We start from the raw sequence: 20,865 nt of genomic DNA, 5'->3' as shown, positions 1-20,865 counted from the left end.
GGTGCCGACGCTGGAGCCCAGCCCCGGCCCGGCCTGGCTGAGCTGCCCCGGTCCATGTGCGCTTGTGTTGGGTACCGCGAAACAGCTCTAGGTGTTCCTTAAACTAGATATGCAGTTTGAATGCGTGAACCTCTGACTGTAGGCGTGCTAGTCCACGAACCCGTAAGCAACACGGTCTTGTAAGTTTTCTTGGTGTGGAATGGTTAAACTTATCAATGGAATGGAAATTGTAACATAATCAAGGAAAAAAAAAAAGAGTTAGCGGCGTAAATGTCTTATACTTGAAATGCTTGGATAAACTTTAGGTGATTCTCGGGTTCCTGTACGAATAATGAGCTCAAGACTGATGTATACCTTTGCTTGCAGTGGCTCTCTGACAGGAAGAAAAGAGCTTTACAGAAGAAAGATGTGGGTGAGTTTTCCCCTCACAGGGTGCTCAGCAATACTCAGCTGCTCCACATACACAGCATGCAGGTCCAGAGGAGACTCCTCACTGACTGATACTAGTTATCCCTAGGTCATACTTTTAAAACTACAGAATTAAACTACAGATAGTTATTTCAACTTCCTGTATAGCTTCACGTGAACAGAATATTACCAGTGGTGTTTTAAATTTCAGACGTTAAATATTTGGGTTGTGTATTGTAGCAGAAACATGATGAATGAATTCCATGTTGTCCCTTACGTTAGTCAGACTATAAACTACTCTGTGATGCTGTGCTAATCTTAGAGAGCAGGACCACATCATTTCAGCCTAAACTTGTTGCACAGAGTAAAAATGGCTATTTGGAAACACAGGAAGTGTTATACAAGAAACTTAACCAAGAGAAAATGCATAGAGGTAATGGAGGATGGAATACCTTATACGAGGTATTGTATATTACCTTAATTGTATAAGTGTGCCATGAGTATTTCCTACTACATTATATAATAGTTTGTTACATAGTTACCTTGGACTACTAATTTATCTTGCACAGAGGTAGCCTGCTTCTCAGGGTTAGCAGGCTGTGTTAATTTGCTTATAATGTGTTAGTTATACTTAAAATATCTTTAAAAAATATTGCCTATGCCAAATTAACTCAATATGCTTCTTTAGGAAACCATTACAGCTTTTTGGACTGATAGAATTGTGCTAACTCTACAATTTTTGTTTTTTCTTTACAGATATCCGTAGAAGAATTGAACTTATTCAAGACTTTGAAATGCCCACAGTTAGCACAAAGATTAAGGTATCAAGAGATGGACAGTATATTATGGCAGTTGGTGAGTTAACAAAGCCTCTCTAACAGAGCCCAAAAGTCCTAGAAAATCTTGAGTGCAGAGTGACCTAGTATTCAGGTAGAATTGGTAAGAGTTCATTTTTAACCATAGCACTGAACATAATCCTCGAAGCTTACTCTTAAGATGTGATGGAATGGCTTTCTTGGTAGTGGTGCTGTGGAACACTTCTGTTTAGAATACAGACATTCTTAGAATCATAGAATGCTTTGGGTTGTAAGGCACCTTTGAAGATCATCTAGTCCAATGCCCCTGCCATCAGGGTTTATAATACAAATAAAAAACTAATAAAACAAATCCGTCTATAATACAGTTAATTACTAAGTTCTGAATTACTTTTATTGCATGTATGTAAATTTACTTTAAAGAACTTCTGAACATCATTGTTTTGAGTATTGTTTTATAGGATGGAGGCTAATGCTGCATTTTGTAACTGTCAAAATGGGATCCAAACGTGAATACTTTAGTAGGTGTTAGTAGCATGAGCAGCCTTGGTCTTTCAGATTTACTGGCTAAAATTTTACTGGTTTACTGGAAGGTGTTATTAAATTCTGTATGATGTATGTGGTAATTAGGAGAACCTGTGTACAAGCAGGGTGCTTACAGAAACCAGGCTGTAAGGTTGTCTTACTAAGAGGCGTGTTTTTCCAGTCATGGGTCAGAAGACTTATAGTAGAAACATAGTAAAGCCTGTATATGTAAAACATTATACTTTAAAAAAATGCTTTTGTGTTATCTTTTTGTTTAACTTTTTTATGTAAGTAAACATCGAATTATTCTTTCAGGAACCTACAAGCCCAGGGTCCGCTGTTTTGATACCTATCAGTTATCCCAGAAATTTGAAAGATGCTTAGATTCCGAAGGTTAGTATAAGCTATGCCTGTTTGTACAAGATGTCTTTCATATATAGTTCAGATTGGACTCAAGCAAAAATTCTGCTGCCTGTGCTGAGGGGACAAAATGTGTTTCAGGGGAACACAAGAATCTGGAGTAAAACCATCTAGTCTTCATCTCTGTATTTTCCCCTTTTATTCCACTTTTAAAGTTCTTTTCTTGCTTGGAATGGTGTGAGGGATGTAACATTTACGTTGAGTCAGAAAGGGTGGTGGTCAGAGGATGAATGTGGCTGAAATCTGTGTTCTGTTTGGTGAATGTGACAAAGGTACAATGGCTGGGTGGTGGCAAGATCTCCCTTCTTACCTGTTCTGTGAAACAGTAAAGTAGGAGAATGCACTGTGGTTGCTCTGTTTTCTCTCTGGAGCCCAAGCCCAGTAGTTGAGTTAGAGGGTAAAGAGAATTTCCTGAGGGGGTGTTGGTTTGTTTGTTTGCTGGTTTGGTTTTCTGTTTGTTTTCTGGGAACAAGGTACTTAGGGGTAGATGGTAGCACGGCCCAGGCCCTAATTACACCTTGTTAGCTACTGATTTGGTGGGAAAACAACTGTGGTGAGAACAAGGAACCATCTAGGCAATGGGAAAGGGAGAATTGGCTGGCAGTGCAGGGGAGGAGCTGCCACAGCTCTGAGCTTTTAGGGTGCTTAAATTTGAGGAATTATGGAGTTATTTTGTTTGTTTAGGGTTCTTTTGAGGTAGGTGGGAAGGTTGTTATTTTGGTTTTTTTTTATTTGAAGACTGGGATATTAGAAGACTGATGACTGAAAGCTGGGATACAGGGGTGACCAAAGCAATGAGAAGATGAGCACATTCATTACAGAAGAATTGAAATGGTCTAACTGTGATGTATGTGAAAGTGATGTGAAAAATAAAAACTGTAATAAGAGCATGGGGGTGTTTCTTTGCTCTCTGCCTCAGGACAGCAAGGAGTCATGTAGGGTGAAGGAGCACTGTTAGGCAGGGTTTCAGAGAGGCTGGGGAGAGGAAGGTATGGCAAGACAGAAACCCTTTTTGAAAGAGTAGAAGTCATTGTAATCATAAATGCTTGCTGGTAATTAGAGCTTAAAGTAAATTTTTTTGAACTGGCAACTTAGTACACTGCAGAATTTGAAGTATAGCATAGAGTCACTTCAGGTAACTTTAAATGAGTTATTTAAATAGAGCCAATGTAGCTGAAGCAGCTACTCCCTAATGTTCCCAACTCACCTCATTTAAAACTAGGCAAAGTTCAATATGTTAGTGTTGAGTGTGAGTAGTAGCTTTCACATTTTTGATTTTTTTGAGCCTTAGAACTTCTTTTGTGGAAGTGCTGACCCCTTGGAAGGACTGCATGTGCAAGTTTATGCATATATGCCCAAACTCATGTAATTTTTTATCATCTTTGATGGATTAGCAAAGCTCTATGGACCACACACACACTGAAAACCATTTGATTAGACCTTCCCAAACCAATAAAATACATGGCTGAGTGTTGTGTTGAGGAACGTGTCAAGTATACAAGAACAATAAAAAGATTACAGGATGCTTCTTATGTTTCTAAAGCTTTAGAATACTTAACTATTTTGCAAATGAAGTTATATAATTAGAGATCCTGCTAAAGATTAATGCCTGCATTATGCATTGGCACCTGTGGGGAGCACTTACATGACTAAAGATTAGCATGAGTGTAAATGTTTTCAGGATTATGCCAATGTTTGCAAATAAGTTTGCTTGCTTAGTTGACTCAAAATTCTCTTGCTCTCTCCTCTAGTGGTTACGTTTGAGATTTTATCAGATGATTACTCAAAGGTATGTTTAATGTTTTCAGTGTATAAATGAAAAAATTGTTCAGTATGTATATTAAAATGCATTTTCATATATAGTAAGGGCAGTCAATCAACACAAGTTTTGGAACAAAAATGTTTTTTTAAAATCAGTAAACAGGATAAACATTTTTTGTACCTTTTGTTTGTTTTCTTTGTGTCTTTGTATTATAATTTGCTTTACCACTTTTAAAGTCTTTTGTCTGTTGGAGAGAAAAACTTCAAATAGTGATCTATCTGGCAAGCAAAATAATGTGAAAAATGGAATTAACTATTCTTTCTGGGCTAACATTTAGTCACAATCCCTTGTGACAAGTGATGCACACATAGACTGTTTTTGGAAGGTGGGATGTTTTTGGAAGGTGGGATAACTATGGGTTAAGTTAACAACCTGATTTGTCTGTGTTGTTGTAGACATGATGATTATAAGCATATGAGTGAGGCAAAAATTGTGGAGAGAAGTAACGTCTTTTTTTTTAGTCTTATTTTTAATTTTATTTATTTTTAAATTAAGTGCTGTACCTGAAGGAATCACCTTCAGAGTGTTTATTTTACACTTTCTTTTCTGTGAAGAGACCTTACCATTTCAGGTAAAGGTTTGTTTTAATAAATACTGCTATTTGATCAGAGATGTGATCATCTAGCCTTGTAGCTTTTTTCCATTTTTCCTGTGAGATTTCCAAGGAAGTGCATGAATTCAAGTAGCAGAAGATAATGACCAATACTTTATAGTAGCTTCCCACTTGTCTGTCTGTGGGAAAATGTTTCTGGCTGTATATACCAAATAGTTATTTGGGAGTCTGAGGAACATGCTGTGTCCCAGATATGTTTCTGACTGATTATGAACAGAAAGGCATGTGTGTTTTCAGCTGAAATGGGTACTGTATTTCAGACTGAAGCCCTGCTTTTTCAGCTTCATACAATCTTTATGTTTTCAGTTTTATTTTACTAAAACTTAATAAATCATTAGGAAACTAAACTTCAGTGTTGTTAGAAAGACATGTTAGGAAGAGGGAATGACACTTGAGAAATTACACTTGAAATTCTTAGAATCGTAGAAGTATTGATTGGAATGGGACCTTAAGATATCATTTTAATGCTTTAACGGTTCTGTCAAAATCTGCAGTGTGGTGGTTCCACAAATGTACTGAATAAATTACTGCAGTGCTGTGCTACCTTGTCATAAAGAATTTTTAGTTCCTGTCAGACCTGCCCAGGAAAATCTTAAATTTTTACTGTTCCTTCTGCAAAGAGGGATTTTTTTGTACTCCCCGTATTCTGTTCCTTGTCAGTGTTGGTAGCCCTCTTGATGCTCTCAGCATCCTTTCATTGCCAGGGAAAATAGTGTCTCTCCAGGTCTGTTCCTGCCGTCCCTGTAAGGTTGCTTTGAGGCTTACCTGCATTTTCACAGTGAGAGCACCTGTTTTCTTTCATACAGTTTGGTACCGATAAGGCCAGTTACATTTCTGTGCTTTTCTAAGTGTTGGACTTAAAAGTCTTAGCCTTGGACTAAGTTTTACACTTGGGAGAGAGTGATCTCTTTTTTCCCCAAAGCCTTTTGCCAGAAGACCTATATTTCCACATAGTATTTTTGCCACACACTGGTGCCAATGCTTTTGCTACCCTCAGGTTGTAGTTTTCTGCTGGTGACCAAAATTTATTTAGTAAGAAAAAAGACAAACACAATTTACAGTGAGCTATAGCCACTATTAATGAAAGAGAACAAGAATATATATTCAAGTCCAATATTGTAGAAATTTGTATTTAAATAGAAAATTATTAGTGGTAGGACAATTATTAGGAGAATATTTGGATGCTTTTGGCAGCTGTAAAAAACTTCCTAAAGTCTTTTTGGAGGCAGAGTGAGTGAGAAGAAAATTCACTTTTCTAATTGAAAGTAAACTGCATCTTCTGTCTTCCTTGTAACAAGTTTTGATGACTTACTGGTAGTGAACTAAGAATATGTGATACTGATATGTTTAAATTAAATATGGTTCAATTTTGTGTTCTTATAGTTTATGTGTCTTCTGTACTGCATGAAAATGCAGACATTTCTTCTTCTGTAATGACAATAGAGAAAAGATTTTGTTTGGGCATTGTTTCAAACAGTTAACTAAAGAACTTTGCTTGTTTAAAGCCTCCAGGTAAAAGCAAAAAGGCATTAGGCACACAAAGAATAAAGTGGGATGTATATGAACAACATCACTGTGTAACATTAGCTGTGCAACTGTATCTGTAACACTGTATGAAGTTGTAGTTAGAATTCTGAGATGATACTCTGCTTAGTCTTGGACCAAGAGCAGTAAGTCCATGATTAAAAGTTGGAACACTGGGTTTTCTGATACCAGAAAAAGCACACAAGGACTTAAGGATAAATGATCATGAAGTGCCAGCCCAGGTCAGTATTTTCTCCATGTCTCTTAAGGGAAGAATATACAGATTTATAAATAAAGGTGACAGATTTAAAGTAACTTTTGTACCTCACCTTCCCTGAGTTTCTCATCCTTATTTGCATTGCTAGAAGTGTAATTCAGCAGTAGAAAATTGTAGACCTTCATTTTTAGAAAATGCATATACTACACAGGCTAAACTAAACTAGCACTTTTCTAATCTAAGCTAAATAGGGATGAGGCTCAGAGTTTGGCTGTGATTATCATTCATGGCATGAGTTTGGGCCAGGCCAGCTCTTCCTCCATTGCACAGTTCCTGGCCATGGTTTGAGGCACAGCATGAGTGCAACAGGTGATGTGGGTGAAAATGTGTCTGGAGCAGGAAGAATCCCTTCCTGTGGTGTGTGCCATGTTAATCTGCCATCAGAAGTGTAACAGCAGGTCCTGGCCTATTTTATTTACTGAGATAGATTGAGTTCTCTAGTAATGCCTCCGTGTATGTTTTTCCAGGACTGAGATGTTTGTCTAAGTTTCAGAAAGAAACAATGTTCTTATTTAGTTGGCAAAGAACAAAAATGCAGAAAGATCATTGGTGTCATTTATTGGAACACTGCCGTGCATCAGGATGTGTAGTTCATGTGCTTAGTACATATGGACATACTGGTGTCTGCATGGCTTTGTACTTTTGTACCTGTAGTGTCTTGAAGTAAGTAGAGATGTTAGTTTTAGTGCAGCAGAACACAAGATAACTGTGCTGCTTCTGATTGCAGACTCTTCGCTGTGGCTAGTGAGAATGATGAAGCAATAGTTGATCCTGTCATTTTAGTAGAAATTGTTTGAATAAGTTGTGATAAGCCTCTGTGAGTCTGAAAAAAAATAATTAAGTTTGCATTGTAAGACAAGTTGGGGAGATCCTTGTCTGTTTCTGTATGTTTCAGTGCTTTCTATTTTATTTTCAGATTGTCTTCTTGCAGTGTGGCAGATTTGTGGAGTTTCATTCACAACATGGCCATTACTACAGGACAAGAATACCAAAATTTGGTAGAGATTTCTCTTACCACTATCCATCATGTGACCTGTATTTCGTAGGAGCAAGGTATTAAGTGGAATATTTTGTTTCATTTTTGTTAACCATGTTTTCCAAGAATAAAATAAACATTCAAATACTAGAAAAGTTAAAAAGTGGAAGAAGTGGCAATTTCTTCCAAATTAATAATGGAGACTGGGAAGAGTGGAAAATATGGGAAGATTAAAATTAATTCAGTTTCCCATGCTGTTTTTAAACCTTTTTTTTTTTTTTCTATTCTTAAACCATGTACATCATGTATTTGCAAATGTGTATTAAAAACTGCAGGTCAGTGTACTGCTTTAAAAAGTGTTTAGCATTTAAGTAAGGAAAATTAAATAACTTTTCCTGTCCTGCTTGGTGTTTCATTGCTGTAAAGCGTATGTTAAATCACATAATTGGGTCTCTGAAAAGACACAGTAAAAATAAAATTAGATGCTAGGGTTTCAAGCAAAATAAGTAGAAATTCAAGATGTAACTTAAATCACAGGAAATTAAAAGATCTTGAGAAAAGAGTTAATGTATCTTTTCCCTGTAAAAATAGTAATTGGCAGGATATTGAAGTATAATAAATAAGTGGTGAACATGCACATTTTTCTCTGTATTTTGAACACTGAAGTATAGGTTTGTCTTGTAGATCATGAATTCTGAAAATTGTATATTTGGCAAAATTAGGCTGTGAATAAGAATCTTTACAATGCCTCTGAACTTACAGCAGTGTTTTTCAGTATTTGTAAGACAAGTAATTTTGGGTTTTTCTTTTGTAGTTCTGAAGTGTACAGGCTAAATCTGGAACAAGGAAGATTTCTGAACTCCCTGCAAACTGAAGCTTCGTAAGTTATGTGTGATGCATGACCTCTGTCTTCTTTCCACCAGGTGGAAGCAGACTCCAAGCATGCTCAGCACCAGTACTGTCTCTGAATGCTGCCCAAATGCTTTGCAGAGTTGAAAAGGAACATATGCTGAGTCTGAGTCTCATTTCATTTTATGTTCTGTAAATTTTTTTTGTTCTAGTTTTTATGTTTAATTGAATTTTCTTTTGTGGATGTTTTAAAATTGCTTAATGTGGACTAAATAGGTATTATATAACTTGATCATAAGAGCATTTCATTAAAACTTTGCCATTATTACTCAATTTAGCCATCATATAGAGATCTACCCACAGGGTATGTACTTTCCCAGACATGTCTTTGTCCTTCTGCTCTTGAAGTAGCCCAAAGAGAATTCTTATATCTCCAGCATGTGTCTGATTCTTTTGAAAAGCCTACCAAAGTAGGAACTGAGCTTTTTTCATGTGGGGAGAGGCAGATTAGAAGAACAGACTTCACTAGAGTGGCTTGTTGGTGGGCAACAGCTGGTGTGCACTGGGCAGGATAGCTTAATGGATGAAGGAGTATTTGGGAAGGCAAAATAAAAAAACAAGCAAAAGGAGGAAAAAAAGGGGAAATCCTAGAATGGGAGAGGTAAGGGTGTAGTGTAGAATGTGGATTAGAGAGATGAGACTTAAGTTCTGAGAAGGTTTTGACGCAAGGGAGTTGGAGGAGTTACAGAATTAGAGGTAGAGGCCTTTGAATGGAAGTAGTTGGAAAGTGCTGGGATAAGTGGTGTAGACAGAAATATTTGTACTTTGGAAGAATTGTTGTTGAAATACAGGGCTCTTGGGTGCCCTGTTGAGAAACAGGATACTTGGGTGGGAGAAGGGAGACCATTGGTCACACAAGAACATGTTGGAGATGTAAGCTTTAGAACATAAGTCATCGGAAAGATCTTTTGACATAATTAGAATCAGAAAATCATTTAGGTTGGAAAAGACCTCTAAGATCATCAAGCCCAACTATTAACCCAGGACTGCCAAGTCCACCACTAGACCCATGTCCCCAAATGCCACATCTACATGTCTTTTAAATACCTCCAGGGATGGTGATTGAACCACTTCCCTGAGCAGCCTATTCCAATCCTTGGCAACCCCTCCAGTGAAGAAATTTTTCCTGGTATCCAGTCTGAACCTCCCCTAGCACACCTTGAGGCCATTTCTTCATGTCCTGTTGAGTTGTTTAAGAATACAGTGGAGCAGAGTGATATGGCAGGGCTTGGTGGTAGGTGGTGGCTATGGGCAGAAGAACACAGGATTGTTCAGGCTGGAGAGAACCTCAGAGCCCAGGCTCCTGCTCAGGGCATGGTCATATGAATTCAGATGAATTTTCTCAGGGGGGTCTTGAAAACTCCAAAGATGGAAATTTCCCTGCCTCTATCACTAACACATTCCAGTGCTTAATTATCCTTATAGCATAAAAATATTATCCTTACATAACACTGTCCCTGCTCGGCTCCGTGGGGTCCCGCATGCACCCTCAGAAGCACGGGTGGGTTCAGTGTTACAGTCGGTAGCAAAGAGTCGAGAAGGGCATTTGTGTGCGTTCCAGCAGGAGCATTTATTGCTGCTACACTGTCGAAGGTTGCAGAGGCAAATGTGAACATGATCCCAAAACTCACAGTTTTCTGTGGGAGTGGGGGGAAAAGGTGGGACTAGGGAACAGGGACCAATGGGGAACTCTGGGGGAGTGATGAGGGGTAGAGGCTGACAGCCAACCAGGGAATTCAAACTGGGATAGATTAACATAACAGAACAAGCATCCTGGGAGAAGTCTTTTTGGTCACCTTAGCATAAAGTGGTTCTTGTGGTTCTAGGAACGTGTCTTACTGAAGACTCTCTGTCCCTTGTAGTTTATGTGCACCAGTGACCACACTTACATCCAGTTGGAACCTTACCTGTTTCAAGTAATCAACACTGTCTCTGGCTCCAAACTGTTAGTAAGCTCCCTTAAGTATGGGAAGCTGTTGTTATATGGCCACCTGTCCCTCCCTCCAACTTTTGCTTTTCCAGGCTGAGCAATAGTGTACATGATTACAGAAATCTTATTAGTTGTTCATGTGTTAAATTGTTCTGAGGTCACTAAACTTGCTCCTTTTTCTGTTGTAGAGAGAGTAATGTCTGTGACATAAATCCTGTACACTTCTTGTTTGCTATGGGAACGGCTGAGGTAAATGTTTTCCTTCCTTTTATAAAAGTGGCAGTAGTGTTTGCTTCATTTTTATATTAATTTGCAGGAGGATAAGAAGAAATCATGAACATAATTAATTAAATTGGTCTCATTTGTTATGTTAGATATAGATACGTTACAGATGACTTTTTAGAGCGTAGTGCAGATAAAATACCTGAATTACTTGGTTGCTGAGTACTTGAGATTTTGCAGATGGGAGCGAAAATAATGTTCTCTTGTTCTGCAGTGTAGCCATCTGTAGAAATTACCTGGCATGTGTACCCTATTAATCTTAAGAAAATTAGTGGTTTTGATTCAGATTCCATGAAAGAAACTAGAAATGAAATGTGTGCAGCCTGTATGTCATTATTAAAACAACTCATGTCAACCTAGGAAATTTTGGTAATTATTAATTAGATTAGATAATTCATAATTTTATTTAAACATTTTCAGAATACCAGGCATCTGCTACATAAGCTTGAACCATATTTTCTTAATTGTTTAGGGTAAAGTGGAATGCTGGGACCCTAGAACTAGAAATCGAGTTGGGCTGTTGGACTGTGCACTAAGCAGTGTGACAGCAGACACAGAGTGAGTAAAGGCTGTGAGTAAAGTGTGTCGTTCTGAATTTTTCAGAAGTTTTGCTTTTAGAAATAAATCCCATTTTGCTTTAAAATGACCTGCCTGTTCTCTTCTCTTGTCATTGCTAGTGTGAATAAAGGATTTTCTTAATCATAAAGGAGTTCTCTTAGACATTGATCTGAATAGCAGTGGCTATTTTTCTATACAAATAAAAGTTCTGAATGTAAACAGCACAGCTTTTTGAAGTAGTATTTCTGAGTGATGCCTGTAAATTATTTTACAATAATAATGTAGCTATTTTTAACATTAAAAAAATTATTTGCAGACTTTATTGAAAGAATGCCTAACTATAAGCATTGTGCTTGGCAGGATAGAAGGTTTACCATCCATTTCAGCACTGAAATTTGATGGAGCTTTGAATATGGCTGTTGGAACATCTACTGGGCAGGTATATTTGACTTAATCTATCATAGTTCTTAGGAGATCCTGCTCTTGCAATTCCCAATCCCAGCCTATCATACATTGAGTGCACTATATCTCTATTACTGCAAGTAGTTATAAGACCATAAACTACATGTATAGAGTGGTAATAGTCAAACTGCAATTTAATTTTGTCAAATGCTTGTGCTCTTCAGAATTCTGTAGGTACCACTTAAAATCATCATGACTTCATAACTATATAACTTCAGATTTGCAGTTTTCTTAAGACTTGAGTCAAGTGTGTGGGGGAAGTTGCTAGTTTTTGGGACTATCAGTACCATTTCAATGCAACATATGTGCTCTCCCTTATCTTGGTGGTTAAAAAACCCAGAAATTATTGTCTTTTAACTGTTATTTTTACTGTCTTACCATAATATGAAAAATCATTTTAATTCATTTATTGTTGCCATCATATTTGTAAAGGGAAGTGTGGGGACTGTTTCCTGCCTTCATCAGTATTTTCATGGGTTTAGAAAACTGTAGCTTCTTCAAGAGCAGATATGTGTGTGAGAATTGTACTTGCTGTGCTAGTGTACAAGTCAGACAAATTTTATTGTAGACTGTGTTTCTGATTAAATAAACCGAGAATATTATTTTTCCCAAAAATTCTGGGTATTTGCACTTTACATATGAAAGATTTAAGGTCTTTCTCAAGTTCCATAGGAAATTTTGGAGATAAAAATACAGGTTTCTGGAAGATAGGGCCTGTACGCTCTACTTTCCTTAACACAAAACTTACACTCTGGGGTGTTTCATTGAGGGAATGTTGCATTCACTGAATCTGGAAGGGAGTCTGAAAATTTAAATTGTGTAAGAACAACACAAGAATCTGAAAGTGAAATGTTACTAATTATGAAATACTAAGAGTATTGAAATAAAAAGGTTCATTTTTTTCAATAGTAATTTAAAAGTCTTTAGAAAGATGGTTAGATCTTAAATTTTTTAATTTTTCTAGATGGAAGCATGCTGATGTTAAAGTACATGGCTAGAATAAACTGGGCTCACCTAATAGGTTGTTTTCAGAATTTAAAATTATTTATTTTATGTAAATCCTACCTATGTATTTAAGTAAAATCTCAAGTTTAGCTAAATATTTAGTGAAGATCTGATGGGCATGACTTCTTCATGATCTTACAATGTTATAAATTGAATCTGCCTCTTATTCTTCAAGGTTCTATTATATGATCTCCGGTCTAGTAATCCATTAATAGTCAAAGATCACCACTATGGCCTGCCTATTAAATCAATTCAGTTTCAGCATCAGTTGGATTTAATTATCTCTGCGGATTCTCGAATAATAAAAATGTGGAACAAAGATACAGTAAGTAGTTTTATGTTGCTGCATTTGGATTTTTAAATTTTTACTTTATTTGGGTTGGGGGTTTTTCTAGGTTTTTTTTTTGTTTGTTTTGTTGTTTTGGGTATTTTTTTGTGCAGCTTGATTAATTAAGCTGAAATTCAGTGTAGGAAGCTGAGGTTTTAATGTCTCTTAATTTACATAGCATTTTGTCCTGTCTGACTAAATCAGAATCTGGGAAGTTATTCAGTAGGCTGTCAGGTATAAAGATACAGTCTTAGGGGTTTTCTAGCTGTTTGAACATGTCTGGCCAAGAGGCTTCTTTCAGGAGGAGGATTTAAACATAAAAAGTAGTATCTTAGCCGTTGCCTTGGTTTGTGCATTTCTCACAGTGTTCTTGAATACATCCAGTTACCTTTTTCACCAGAGAAAACATGTTCATTCCAATTCCCTGCTCAAAGTAGGGTTAATTTCAAAGGTAGGTCAGTTAGTTAAGGACCTACTAAAATCAGGTGCTGCTTATTTTCGCAGGAACGTATTTGGATACTGAAGCAGATACTGTGCGTAGAGGCAGTAACAATGTGTCTTACACTGTATTAGTGGATTATGTTGCAATGGCCAATGTCTTTATGCATACCTTTTGCACTTCTAAGTGAAATTGAAATCTCTAATTTTCATAGGACTTCTTTTCATTATATCATGCTGTCCTCTTTCTTATCTTTCTATCAGTGAAGCTTGCTATGAATCTACGGGGTAACAAAATATGTTACCCCGTAGATTCATAGTAATACTATTGTAACTTGTTTTGGTTTGAGGGACTGTCTAGTCAATTGTGTTCCTTCTAAAAAACATGCTCCATCTATGCTTTTCTAACTTTATAGTGAAACATAAAGAGGTTGTAGCAGAGGCTTTTTTTCTAGTTATTTCAGGCAGTCAGTTCAGTATTGTCGTGCTGCTTCATGAGCTTTCAACAGCCTTTTATTTTTACTGTGATCACAAGTAGTTTTTTGTATGCTCCTCTGCAGTTAATTTTTATTGTTTGAAAGAGCAAATAAATTATTGGTTATTATTTAAAACATCTGCAGTGGCCTCTCGCCATTTTTCCTAGGTGTGTATATTTCCCTCCTTGAGAATGAAGCACTGTAAGGTTTGTCAGGTGGCCTCTGGTGGGAAAAGGGAGGGTTTCTCACTGCTGGAAGGCAAAGATAGCTTTGGACTCTTTCCTAGAGTATGTTCCAGCTGGCTCCTCCTCTCCCAGATGCTGGTTCCTGACTATCTCTGGCTGGGAACCAAGTGCAGAGGCAGACTGCGGGTGGAGAGCATATGGCTTTGATACCAGAATAGCCCCATGCTGAGACGTGCCTTGGGGTGGGGAGCACCGGGCTTTTGTCTGCTGAGGCCGGGGTGGAGGAGGCCTCTTCTTAATCATCAGGGAGAGACCAGAGGTGGGTGGGGTAACTGGGAGGGAAAGGAAGGGCCCAGAAAGGTAGGTGGGATTGCTGCAGGGAAAGAAAAAAAGGGGAACAGGATCAAAATTTTCCTTGTTCCTGTCCCTCATTTAGAACTGTGTAGGCATGTAGTCTCATGCTTCAGATTATGCGGTCCAGTTGTTAGAGACTCTACTGGCTGTCTTGTGTGTTGGCTCATAAGAGCACCTGTATTTTGTCTGGGTTTTTCAGACTCTGTTCCAGTTCTTATTATTTTGAGAATGTTGTTTCCTGCTTTTACCTCTTTCTTAAGTAACCTTTATAACTTCAGTTCTGATCTAAGCTAGATACCACTGCATTCTCTTACTACTTTTATTCTATATCAAGACCTAAATAAAATGCTGAGCTATATTTAATTTCATTTCGACATTAGCAGGGTGGAAGAACCAAGATCCAGATTCAAATTTCATTCCTAATCCATTTTTTTCAGCTAATCATACTTTGCAAAGTAAAAATGATTTAAAACTACCACATTCAGAGTTGAATAAAGTGAGGGTTACACTGGCGATGTGCCAGGAACTTACAGACCTCAGGCCCCCTTTTGCATAAAATAAAGTAAATTTGACATATATTTTCAACATAGAAGTGTAAACTGAGAAATTAGAGGTGCCACTGTACATTGCTGTGTCTTCAATAGCCAGTAGGCTTCACTTCCTTGTAAGAGATTGAATCAGAGATAAAATACAATATGGAGTTCCTTGTGTTATGTTCAGAGATTTGATATTTTATTGTTCTGCAAAAGCTATTCCATCTTTATGCCATCATGTTTCTTAGCTTCTATAGTAGCTATTTATTAATGTTTAGATTTACTGAATTTAATTATATTTTTTGGAGTTCTATATGATTTATTTTCTTCCTACAATTTCAGGGAAAGATATTTACTTCAATGGAGCCAGAACATGATATAAATGATGTCTGCCTGTATCCAAATTCAGGTATGTTAAATATAGTCATATCTTGCTAAATTCAAAAGGAAAAGCTTGCTAACGCAAGCTGTGGTCTTTTTTTCTGGTTAGGTGATACAATTTAGGTCTACTTTCCTCCTTATGGCAGAGCTTGGAATAAAGGGTTATTTGTCAATTAGTGTCCTTGTTTCCTCTGCACCTGTATTACATTGGAGCCTCTTTGCAGTTAGAAGCTGCTGTGCTGTTAATTGAGTGATTGATTTCTTTTACTCTTTCAAATATCTGAAGTGACTCATTTCATAAGAATAGGAATTTTGACCTATTGTCTTGACTAAGCCCAAGATGAGTTAGAGCTTGCTTTCTAGAGGTAGGAAAAATCTCTTTACAGCAGGTTTATAGATTTTTTTTTCAAATATTTACAAAGATTTGATCTTTCCTGGACTTAAATACAGCACTTAAATTGTGCTGGTCCTTAGATTTAATACTTTGGTTTTAAGTGTAGATTCCTATGTGCACAAATTTGCATATTTTTTGTGACTGTTTTCAGATTTGTTGCATCTCATAATATTATGTTTAGAGATCAAAACTGAGGGTCACTTCTAACCAGGACTTAATTTATGAGTAAAAATATTTTGCAAAGTGATGGTTGTATGTGCATACGTGCTTTGGTTGTATTTCAGAGTGCAACTGGACTTAATTTTCTTGCTTAATGTGAGTTGCTGTAGTTCTTCAGTACAGTGTGACACCTACTTCCTTTTTAGAAAGCAGTACTGAAAAAGATGAAGTAAGTTAGGGCCACTAGGATGGCACAGAGCAAAAGTCTTGAAGCAGACAATGCCTGTGTTGCAAACACTGCTATTATCCTAATTTTAGAGCGAGGTAGCAGTAAAGACAGAGCAGCTTGGATTTTGATTCACACTAGCAGCTCAAATTTAAGATTGTAGATAAGTGAGTTTGAGATTTCTAGCAAGTTAAAACTTATCTTTGTCTTTTCTGCCAACTTCAGTTAAGAATGTGTTGGAGGTTTTTGGTTTTTTTTTTGGTTTTTTTTTTTTTTTGGTAAGATGAGCAATTAAATACTCTTCCCTGATAAGATGGTGGGCATTTTTGACCTTATGGAGCAGGGTACATGCCATGTGCTCTGGTTGTATGTAGGAGTTCATATGGGTGTATATGAGAATTACTGCATGGTGACAGGGTGAACTGTGCACCATGGAGGTGGATAAGCCCTCGTCCATGGTGGCTACAGAGAGAGGTTCTTGGAGTGAATCATCTTTAGCGTTTCACCTGCGTTTCACCTGTGATCTTGTTGGTTTCATCTAAAAGAGAACCCTGCAGCAAATTAACGTCCACACAGCACCAATGAAGAGCTCACCACAGGGAGTGGAACAGAAAAAAGTTCTTTGACAATGTAGAATCGTAGTGTAATTTAGGTTGGAAGGTACCTCTGGGAGTTGTGTATTTCCTGCTCAAAGCAGGGGGAACTTGAAGTTAGATCCATCTTTGAAGTCGGATCACGTTGCTCAGGTCAAGTCAAGTTTGAATATGTCAAGGGTGGGCATTACTCAACTGTGGACACTCTGTAGCCTTTGTGGTATGTGGACATGCCTCATGTGCTTTTGCAGAAATGATTTTCATGAGACTCTGCAGGATGAATCTTGTAGCACAAAGAACTGAATGCACACATCTCTCTAATCTTGCTATTGACACAGCTTTTCATGTGTCTGTGATTGAGATCTAGATTATGCAGTCCAGTTCTGTGTCCCACATCTCCTGCTTAAGTCAGTTCTGCTTTTCTTATTGTCTGTAGGGGGACAGCTTGATGGTTTTGGTAAGAACTGTTGTGGGAAGAAAACTGGTTGTATTTTATGGTCACATGGAGACAGTGGGGCAAAAGCTAGAACATGTTGCAGTGGAAATTGAGAGATTTAAGGTAAGAGGTGGTGCATCACAGATTTGTCATAAATATTGTTGAACCAGAATTTAAGATGCCTAGAACCACCTCATGCTCATTCAGAATTTAAAGAATAATCGTGACTGAAGATCTGAAAATAAGTAAATATTTTCAGTAAGATGGCCTTGCCGTGGAAAGTTGGAAATATAGTATCAGTATGGGTTTGGCTCGGTGCTCTTACTGGTGCCCCAGCATTCTCAGAGCACCACTAGATGCATGGCACAGGAAACACAGGAGATTTAGTTGTATTATATAAATGAAACTTGACGGCATCTTCAGTGTATAGAAATTTGTGTCTCGTTTGTTTCAATTATTGTAAAAAAAATTAAAAGTTAAAAATTTGCATTTTCTAAAACTGCTTCTCCCACATACTATCACTTCATGTTCCCATCTTCATTCTTTTACATTTATGATACTGTACTGCAGAGCATTTTCCAAAGAGGGCCTTATTAAAACTTCTGAAAAAAGGCTCTCATTTATTTCCCTTCTACAGTAGTCAAACTAGGCTGTTATGTAGTTTGTTAGGGTGTGGTCTCTCTTCCCATAAAAATTGGTTGAAACTAACAAGCTGAAGCAATAAAAGTGCATGGAATAGACTTCTCCTTTCAGAGTTGTTAACTTTCATTCTTCTATTTCCCTTGTAGTATACACCCATGTACTGTTCTGAAGTCCGTTTTTGTCCTCCTTTAATTATTGGTGGAAGACTCTCAAAGAGGAGGTTTTCCTTTACTGTCATCTTCGAAGCACCTGCAGAATTAATTTCTGTCTTTATTTCCAGTGATTCATATTCAGCCAATGGAAAAATGCTTTGTCTCTGGAGCGTGCTGCTAGGCGAGCATGTAACCTATATACTATGCTGGAGTACTCTGTGTGTGTCTGTGTGTGTGTTCATGTATATACTATAAATCCTTGCTTTTTCCTTAAATTGCCTGTAAACCTTTCCAGGCACAGTTTTTAGCCAGTTTGCTGACTAAGCTTTCACAAATACCTTGCTTTGCTGGGAAAGCAAGCCCCCTTTTTTCTGACATTTTAAGTCCAGCTGCATTGTGTATTTATAATAAAAGGATTAGGTAGGAAGGATTACTCCACCCATTTTAATTGCATTCCTCTAGTTGGGTGTAAATTATATTTCTGCCCTCTGGGTGTGTAGTAATTGACCCAATTATTCATAGTCTCAGTGGCATATGTTACAGTTCTTTCAGATCAGAATGTTATCTAATTTGATGGCACTTTTCTTCTTCATAATCAGTCTCTTGTATTACATGTTGATCAGCTACATTGGAAAGACAAAATTGAGGTAAACATAAAAGTACATAGCAAATGTTCTTATTACTCTTTTATGTAGAAGGAAATTGAAAGTGTTCTTCATTTTGAACTTGTTTGAAATCTTGTGGCAGTAGGAGATTTTCCACAGATTTTAGTATTGCTACAGTATTTTTTTTATATTCAGAGTATTTAAACCCCAAGACATTGGTTTTGTGGTGTTTCTTCAGTATATTAATAGATATTTCAAATTTTACATTTTCCCTGGTTGGCTAATAGCACTAGTATTACTCCTTTTGAAGCCACACTATCCTATATCTCATTTTGGGTTGAGTAGCTGCTGTTGTGTTGATTTCCCAAGATGAAATATGAATGAAGGTGTAAACCATGTTGTGATTAATGGCTTTGTTTAGGTGTGTGTTTAAAAATAAAACAAAAAACCATAAATACTAATACCAATGTATTAATAATGCTATTTTATATCCAAGGTAAGTTTTAACTGCAGTATTAACTGGATTTGTTCTAAACAGTATTAAGGGATGAACTTTTTACATTTGTTATGAAAATTGGCAGCCCGCACTTATCAGGGCTTGATGTTGCTTAAAGTGGTGCTGAACCATTAAGATAGAGGACAAAAGGGAATAAATATGTAGGAAATTAGGCTTTGTTAATTATGCTGGTATCAGACCTTTCTTTCCATGGTATTTGATACAACAATTTATTACAGGTCTTGGTTAGTGTATATATGTACTTTATGAGGTTTTTTTTTAAAAAAATAGTATTACCCTCTTGTGATCAATATTTTTAAATGTGGAAATCTCTTTTTAGGAATGCTAATGACTGCCAATGAAGCCCCTAAAATGAATATCTATTATATACCAGTAAGTAATACCAGTTGTTGCTGATATTGCTCTTTAAAGACACAATTGTTTGGTGCCATTCAGGTATTTCAGTTGAAATTCATGTCTACATTGTCTGAGTTGTCACAGTAAAGTAAATTTAGGTTAACTATAATTTATTAATGTAACATGTTAAATTACTTTAAAAACAGCCTTTTTTAAAATTTGCCTTTTGCTGCCAGTTTAAAAACTGATTAGTGGCGGTAGAAAATTCAGGTGGAGCTTTACTGGAAAAAGTAGGTTTTTTGATAGCTGATCAAAAAGTATTCCTAAATAGGGACTATAAGTTTCAAGATAATAACTTTGCTTTGTTGTGAAATATTTCATTCGTGTCTTTAATATGTGGTATACAGTGACATAGTCATAACAGTAAATACTCTTCTCTGTTCTGACAAAGAAATGATATTGTGTGGCTTCAAATATGGCTCTTGACTGTAGCTCATGCTCAATGCCCTTCTGCAATTGCAGCTTTTCACTGGGTAAGCTTTCCAGTTGAAAGGCTCAACTGTAGGTTTAACTATATGTTTTATCTCTTCAGATTTGTTTTAGGGAGACTTAGCAGCAAGCCTTCTGGTGTCAGGGAGTGGTACAGAAAATTACACCTGCATTTCACTCTTGGTTTAGTTTCTACAGTGCGTTCTCTAGAGGTTTTTTTGTCCTGATAGAAGATAAATAGTAGGGATACCTATGTAAATGTTGCATGCAGAATAGCTGACCAGACTCTAAAAATTTGTGCACTTCTTAATTAATTTTATTCACATCTTGGACAAACTATAATATATATTTAACTATTTTTTAAATCAGCCAAAAAGTCTTCATGTAGCTAATTGATTTTAAAGTAACTTAAATTTAATTTTTTTCAGTTCATTTCTGGTCATCCCCTGCTGCCATGTCCACTCTGTATGATCTTGATTTCAGGATGGAGATTTATAAGTTTATTTCTCTTTGTGGATTAGACAATACATACATGTTGTATTTGTGTGTCTAAACACAACAGTATACCCCTCTAAACAATTCTGTAGTCTGATGTATTTACTTACATTATTAGATTTTTGCATTTAAAGAGATGTGGAATTTTATACATGAATTGTATAAAAACTTTATACATTTGTATAAAGGATGTTCTTCGAATGTGAATTGCCTGTTTCCGTAACTCAGCTCTAACCAACTCGCATTTTATTAATGGGCGCTTTCCATGCTTTGGGCAACAAGGGGGACAACAAATACTTTTCTATTTATGGCAAAATGCTAGCTGTAGTTAGAAGGTGAACACTTTTTTTCCATTTACCTTGTCCCTTATAAGGTTGAGAGAGTAGCTCTCCAAGCACTTCTTTTTATCTATTGCCTTTTTTAATTAATGGATTAGGGAAGACAAACTCACATATTTTCAAAATCTGATGAGTTTTTAAAACTGGAGTGTACTAGTTAGTTAATTTAAGTTATCCAGATGGAAAAAGCATTCCTTCTGTCACTAAAGGTAAGGTTCAGCTTTCTGTCTGAAAATTGTGCGCTGAGATTATTTTTTGTGCA

At 36.8% G+C, this 20,865-nt stretch overlaps 1 protein-coding gene across 1 annotated transcript in view; it reads left to right on the top strand.

The window, feature by feature from the left end:
- Nucleotides 1-237: 237 nt before the first annotated feature.
- The window catches only part of NOL10 (nucleolar protein 10), a 50,461-nt gene continuing 29,833 nt past the window's right edge, over nucleotides 238-20,865 (top strand). The window contains exons 1-12 of the mRNA XM_017745047.1: nucleotides 238-412; nucleotides 1,165-1,263; nucleotides 2,064-2,141; nucleotides 3,920-3,957; nucleotides 7,321-7,457; nucleotides 8,195-8,260; nucleotides 10,408-10,468; nucleotides 10,974-11,059; nucleotides 11,420-11,498; nucleotides 12,702-12,851; nucleotides 15,183-15,249; nucleotides 19,265-19,317. Coding sequence (XP_017600536.1) covers nucleotides 1,203-1,263; nucleotides 2,064-2,141; nucleotides 3,920-3,957; nucleotides 7,321-7,457; nucleotides 8,195-8,260; nucleotides 10,408-10,468; nucleotides 10,974-11,059; nucleotides 11,420-11,498; nucleotides 12,702-12,851; nucleotides 15,183-15,249; nucleotides 19,265-19,317 — 876 coding nt within the window. The 5' untranslated portion in view covers nucleotides 238-412; nucleotides 1,165-1,202. The remainder of the gene's footprint in view (nucleotides 413-1,164; nucleotides 1,264-2,063; nucleotides 2,142-3,919; nucleotides 3,958-7,320; nucleotides 7,458-8,194; nucleotides 8,261-10,407; nucleotides 10,469-10,973; nucleotides 11,060-11,419; nucleotides 11,499-12,701; nucleotides 12,852-15,182; nucleotides 15,250-19,264; nucleotides 19,318-20,865) is intronic.

Source organism: Corvus brachyrhynchos, unplaced genomic scaffold (assembly GCF_000691975.1).
Source record: "Corvus brachyrhynchos isolate BGI_N302 unplaced genomic scaffold, ASM69197v1 scaffold116, whole genome shotgun sequence".
NCBI lineage: Eukaryota > Metazoa > Chordata > Aves > Passeriformes > Corvidae > Corvus > Corvus brachyrhynchos.
This window is presented reverse-complemented; position numbering and strand designations above follow the sequence as displayed.